The following is a 7,124-nucleotide window of genomic DNA, read 5'->3' as shown; positions in this document are numbered from 1 at the left end:
ATAAAATGGAAGAACTTTCTCTTATTTCTTCTAAAGCTAATTTTGTTGAGTCTTCTAGTACTATTGTGAAAGACAGGTTCATAGGCAAATAGAAGAAAGTCTCGAAAAAGGAATATATGAAGAAGACAAATCAATTCGACAAGTCGGAGAGTCAAATTCAAAACATTAATGGTCCTTGTTTTGTTTGTGGAAAAGTTAGTCTAGGGTTGCCAAGTGCTATCAAAGAAAAGGGCAGGACTCAAAATAAGGATGGACAAAGTGATGTCCAAGATCATCTTGTTGAGGGTAATGAAGTGATTATTGTTGTAATCTTTGAGGAGAATCGGATGGCTAACAAAAGTTATTAGGTGCTACACACAGACACTTCAAGGCATTTTTGTGCCAATAAGAATTTTTCATGACATTGAGGAGTCTAGTGATGGCGAGAGTGTATATATGGGTAAATCTACTATTGTTGTAGTAACGGGTAAAGGAAAAGTTTTATTTAAATTAACTTCTTGAAATACATTATCCTTGAACAATGTTTTATATGTTCTATCCCTCCATAGAAACATAGTTTCCGGAGCACTTCTCAACAAAGTAGGCCTTAGACTTATTTTTGAAGATGGTAAAATAATTATTTCTCGTGGAGGAGACTTTGTTGTGAAGGAATATCTTAGTGGAGGATTATTTGTATTGAACATTGTTCAAGAGATTGTCAAGAGTGAAAGTATTTCAAATTCTGCTTATATTGTTGAGTTTATTAATTTGTGGCATGGTAAACTAAGTCATGCTAGTATTGCTTCTATTAAAAGCCATAGAAAAATGAAATTAATTCCTATGTTAAAAACTGATGAGTTTCATAAATGTATTGTGTGTGTAGAAGAAAACCATGTCAAGAAATCTTCAAAATCTACTATAAGTAGAAAGATTGAATTACTTGAACAAATATATTCGAATTTAGCAAATTTCAAGGACACTGTTAGCAAAGGTGGAAAAAAGTATTACACTAATTTTGTTGATGACTTTTGTAGATATACTTAAGAATGTCTTCTTAAGTCTAAAGATGAGGCTGAAAGCATGTTTTTGAAATTCAAAGCAGAAATGGAAAATCAATTAGACAAAAAAGCAAGAGATTTTTATCTGATAGAGCAGTGAATATAGTATTAAAACTTTAGAAGATTGTTGTGAGAAAAATGATATTATACATGAGGTTAGTGCTCCCTATACTCCCCAAAAAATCGTGTAGCTGAATGAAACAATAAAACCTTAAAGAAATGATGAATTCTATGCTTTTAAGCTCTGGTCTATCAGACAATATGTTGGGAGAAGAAGTCTTGATTGTATGCCATATTATTAATCGAGTCTCTCATAAGAAGTTACACAAGACGTCATATAAGTTGTGGAAAAGATTTGTTCCTAACTTAAAATTTCTGAAAGTGTGGGGGTGTTAGCTAAGGTTTATATACCTCAATTTAAATGCGTAAATGTTGATATTAAAATTTATGATACTATCTTTATTGTTTATGCTAAACATAGTGTTGCATATAGATTTGTGTCTTTAAGTGATCATTCTCTTTGTTGATCTAGAGATGCAAAATTTTTTGAGCATATTTATCCTTTAAAAATTAAGGTGTCAAGTAATGTGCAAATATGCTTCTACATCTATATAAGTTAATTTTCATATTGTGTCTTCTTCAAATGTTATTTCTAATGAGCATGAAAATGAACTCAGAAGGTAGGAGTAAGATGTATATTTGAGACTTATTCTGGTCTCGGTTTTATCACTACTTCTTACACTACTAAAAAATGGGCAAAAAGATACCTAGAAAAGAGACCTCATGAGGTCTCTTTTTGGAAAAAAAATATTATAAGGCTTACATAATCTTGTAACCACTTTGAGAAACAATCTAAATACTCTTTTATTGCTATATAAATGCACAAAGTAACTGTCAAAGAAGATGGATATTGAGTTAATTGTTTTGTCTTGTAATTACATATTTTAGTGCAAAAAAATAAACTTACTCAACAAATGGTTTAACTTGTGGGCAATTCAATAAGACATGTGTAGATGCAGACTGCAACTCAATGGCACTAAGGTTCCTCCTTGTGCATTTTTTGAACCTTTGCCTGGTTGGTTGAAGATTGATAGTGTCTTCATAGTCTCACCACCATTGTCATGGAAATTGGGTCTGTTTTGAAAGCATGAAACACTTCTTTTAAAGTAATAAGAACCAAAATTAGTTATCTCCCTACCAAGATGGATTTGAACAATTGAGCCTTCAACTCTATGATTTTGTTTCATGCCCCGTTTAGACTTTTCAATAGTCCTACATTATAATTGTTATCATTGATTTAAACAACATATTGATATAAAAATATTAATAGTTATATATTTACCTCTCAAATGGATACATCCATCTATATTGAACCGGACCTCCGAGGCGTGCTTTATGCACTAGATGTACAGGAAGATGCTCCATCACATCAAAAAATTCAGGTGGAAGAATCTTCTCTAACTTATTTGTAATTACAGGAATATTCTAATCCATCTGAACTAGGTTATCTTCCCTTAACGTATTAGAACACTAGTCCTTGAAGAACAAATTGATTTCAGTCATAGGTTTCCAAATTCTATCGGGCAAGACACTAAATGCAATGGGGAGTGATGTTTCCATGGAGACATGACAATCATTACTTTTCATTTAATGTAATTTTCCATGCTCCATATCGACACATTTTCCTAAATTTGAAGCATTTCCAGCAGGCATCTTAAGTTGCTCGACCCATTCACAAATATTATGCTTTTGATACATTGTAAATGAATAACTAGCCTTAGGCTTCAAGAACTTGTTGTTCTGTTTCTCTTGCAACCATAACTCTTTTCGCCTGCAATATTCAGGTAAGTCTATTCCAGCTTTAACATTATTTTTTGTCTTTCAGTGTAAAATAAATTATCAAAGTAATTTTTCCAATATGCATGACATCAAGATTATGTCTAAGAAGATTGTCCTTCCAATATGGTAACTCTCAGAATATGCTTTGTTTTGTTAAGTTATGAGCAACACCATATCCATCAAATTTGTAGGGTTGTTCTTCTGTAACCTTTAGAAAGTTTTGAACCCTCTCCCAAACTTGTTCTCTAGTCAAGATTGGAGGAGGATAACCTTGTTCAACAAAATTCTTTCTGGATGCATTTTTCATACTCCTAAACTCATGATCCATTGGCAAGAACTGTCGATGACAGTCAAACCAAGAATTTTTACGATCATGTTTCAAAGTGAATGATTTAGTATATTCCATACAATTAGGACAAGCTAACTTTCCCACTGTCATCCACCCTGACAACATTCCATATGCTTGAAAATCATTAATAGTCCACATTAAGGCAGCCCACATATTAAAATACTGCTTAAGAGACACATCAAATGTTTCAACCCCTTGAATCCATAATTGTTTCAACTCATCAATCAAAGGTTGCAAGTATACATCAATCAATACTTTTGGATTCCGTGGTCCAGGAATGACACAATTGAGAAATATATATGGACTGGTCATACACACCTCAGGTGGAAGATTATATGGTGTTACAAATAAAGGCCAACAAAAATATGGTGCAGCAGAAATAGAATGTGGCGTGAATCCATCTGAACATAAACCCAATCTAATGTTCCGTGGTTCAGCTGCAAATTGTGGATATGTTCTATCAAAATGATTCCAAGCCTCTCCATTATATGGATGACACATAACTCTAGGTGGTCTTCTATATTCATGGTGCCATCTCATATGAGGAGCAGATTTATTAGACGCATACAACCTCTTTAACCTTGGTATCAGAAGTAAGTAATGCATCGCCTTAATAGGAACTTTCTTCCCACTAGCAGTCTGCTTATGATGAGATTTTCCACAAACTTACATGATTCTAGACCAATATCATCCTTATAGTATAACATGCAACCATTTTCACAACAATGAATTCTCATCGATGACATTCCTAACTTTGATACCAACCTCATTGCCTTATAGAAATTATCGGGTATCTCTAGATTTGGTTCAACTAAATCATGAATAAGGTCAATCACAGAGTCCATTGCCCCTTGAGGAACATTCCAGTCTGATTTGATACTTAATAATCTAACCGCAATAGACAACTGCGAATGTGGACTCCCCTCATATGAAGGCCGACTAGCAACTTTCAATTGTTCAAAGAAAATTTTACATTCAGCATTAGGAAATTCTTCACCTTGATTAGCAAAATCAAAATGACAGTGCACACCAAAAGAATCTTGAATCATGTCATCCATTCTATAATTTTGTGCATTAGAATTCACAGTGCTACTACTTTCACTAGGAACATAATGTTGAAATACATCAAAGTTATTATCAATTTCTCCATGACTAATCCACACAATATTCTTTTTTAAACCCATTTCGATAGATATGAAGCTCAACAATATCTGATTTTTCATAATTCAAACATTGACATTTATTACAAGGACACTTAATCATACCACTACGTTGAAAAGGATCTAATGTCTTAGCATACTCCACAAAACCAGTGACACCTTCTACAAATTCAGGTCTTAGCCCCATTCGACCAAAATTAGTCATATTATACATCCAACTACGATCCATCTACATAAGAATCATAAAATTAAATTTGTCAAGCACTAGATTATGTAATAATTTACTGAAAAAACAAATTGTAGCAATACTAGTAGGGATTGATTAACGAGGCCTTGTGCAAATGAATTTAAATTATTAACCTACTTAATAAATTTCTAAGTCTAATTAGTTTAGTTTTAACTTAATTCTAATACTATAGTAACAAGTTTAACATATTGACCAACTTAACAAATTTCTCAGTCTAATTAGTCTAGTTTTAACTTAATTCTAACACTATAGTCACAAATTTAACTTATTAACCAACTTAACAAATTTCTAAGTCTAATTAGTCTAGTTTTAACTTAATTTTAACATGTTGGTAAGTATATATATTTCGAAATCATAAGTTCATAATTATCTGTGGAAAATTAGAATTTAAATAGACCAAGAGAAAAATCTGAACATAATACAATATGAATTATGCAAGAGCGTTAAACTACAAATGTCAAAGACTTTCTTCACTTCTTCCACAATATTCAGATAAAAATACATACCTATTGTGCTCTGTCGAGACCCTATACACCCTCTTATGGCTTCTGAAATTCAGTGTTTATACACACTGGGAGGCAAACTACATAAAGTGAAAATGTAACTGACTCAGTAGCAAACATGGTGTAACAACTTTTTTGTTAAATAGTGAGTTATCACAACCACTGCAGTCGCTAAATCCACCACCACCTCCATCCCATATATATTTTCTTGTTCCTGGACACTCAAGCAGTATCTCTCTGTATCTCCTTCCCTCTCTTCCTCTCCCACTCTTTCTCTATATATATAGACTATGGTGTATATATATAAATTTCCTCTCCTCGATTAAAAAATAACTAAAATACATACAGAGACTTGAACCAAAATGATGTCCGTTCTGAATTTAAATTAAGATTCAACACATGATTATAAGAATTATTTAGAGTGAGATATAAGGTATAATAATCCCAAAATATAATATAAAATTTTCATAACAAATTTTAGTTTTTTACTCTTAAAGATTACTACCCATACCATGTATCTTCTTCTAAATTATATAATATAAAAGCTTACTTGAATTCATGTTAATCATTAGGAGAAACCAAAACAACACATTAAGATAGAGCACATTAAGATAGAACAAGAGTAAAACCAAAATTTAATTATATGCTCATGAAGTGAAAAGAAAATCACAAATTCTACTTAATCGTGTTGTAAATTGAAATGTAAAGTTTTCATTGATGGATGCTTGCAATAAGTAAACAATATAGTTACAATATGGTTTAAAGATTGAAAGATTTACCTTTATATGCAGAGAAAGAAATCGACAGAGAGAATGCAATTGACGACTACGTTTGTCCTCCAACCCAGCGACTTTCGATGGTGAAAACGAAACTCAATTGATGGTGAAACTGAAACTTCAAACTGAGCGATGATAGGCTACACATCTGTAAAGAATTTATGTGGAAGAGACAACTTAGGTTTTTTTAGCTTCTAGGTGAAGAGCAGGAAAGGAGATGAACAAAATTAAAAAAGCCTTTAATTTTATAAAATATTATTTAACAAGTTTGACTGATAAAAGGAATACTATAATTTAACAAATTTGACTAATAAAAGGAATATTATTTAACAAATTTGACTGATAAAAGGAATATTATTTAATAAATTTGACTAATAAAAGAAGACCTCACGAGGTATCTAAACTAAAATAATATTTTTTAGTTTAACAAATAGTGACCTCATGATGTTGCATGTTTTATGGGGATCATACAATAAATTTAAAGAATTAAAATAACCCACTTATAGAAAAAAAATTCATGAAATTGACCTCACGAGGTCACTCCTGTTAACAAAAAAAAATTATTGATGCAAATAGCGACTTCATGAGGCCTCCTTTTAGCGACCTATTTTGATGTCTCCTTTTTAGATCTCTTTTTGCCCTTTTTTTAGTAGTGAAATTATATGAAAATTTTGACATTAATATTTTAAATGATGAATTACTGTCTATCAATTTAATAAAAGAAGACTCTTCGAGTTATGATGAAGCAATGCGATAAATAGATGTTATATTTTAGAAAGAGGCTATTAAAAATAAATTAGACTCTATAATTTCTAGTAACAGTTGAGACTTGTATGATTTACCCAAAGGATGCAAGTCTATCAGTAGCAAGTGTATATTTAAAAAGAAATAGACCTGATGGTACAATTGATAAATATAAGACTAGACTTCTGATTAGTTATTTTAGCCAAAAGAAAGTTGTTGAATACTTTGATACTTATTCTCTTGTGACTTAAATAGCAACCATTAGGACTCTTATTGCTTTAGCTGCTATTCATAATTTAGTGGTACATCAAATGGATGTCAAAATAGCATTTCTACATTGTGATTCAGAAGAACATATCTATATGACTCGACCTAAGGGATTCGTGGTTCCAAGACAAGTGGATAAAGTATATAAATTGAGGAAGTTCTTATATTCACTAAAAAAGGAACCTAAGCAATGGTATGAAAA

The 7,124-nt window shown here is 31.6% G+C and overlaps 1 protein-coding gene across 2 annotated transcripts; it reads right to left on the bottom strand.

Moving 5' to 3' along the window:
* Window positions 1-1,856: 1,856 nt before the first annotated feature.
* LOC107032241 lies at window positions 1,857-6,123 on the bottom strand. Of its 2 annotated transcripts, XR_003574858.1 has the most exons (4): window positions 5,915-6,123; window positions 5,139-5,215; window positions 2,380-4,614; window positions 1,857-2,309 (listed from the first exon to the last, which is right to left on the bottom strand). XR_003574858.1 is itself a non-coding variant. In XM_027912500.1 (2 exons), exon 2 carries the CDS (start codon window positions 3,829-3,831, stop codon window positions 3,010-3,012), a length of 822 nt encoding a protein of 273 aa, XP_027768301.1. In that variant the 5' UTR covers window positions 3,832-4,614; window positions 5,915-6,123; the 3' UTR covers window positions 1,857-3,009. The 2 variants fall into 2 exon arrangements, 1 of the variants encoding a protein (XP_027768301.1); XM_027912500.1 differs by lacking the exon at window positions 5,139-5,215 and having other exon boundaries at window positions 1,857-4,614.
* Between the last annotated feature and the right edge of the window lie 1,001 nt (window positions 6,124-7,124).

The sequence above is a fragment of the Solanum pennellii genome, chromosome 1, assembly GCF_001406875.1.
Source record: "Solanum pennellii chromosome 1, SPENNV200".
Taxonomy (NCBI): domain Eukaryota; kingdom Viridiplantae; phylum Streptophyta; class Magnoliopsida; order Solanales; family Solanaceae; genus Solanum; species Solanum pennellii.
Note: the sequence above shows the minus strand (reverse complement) of the source record. Positions and strands in the feature narration are given on the sequence as shown.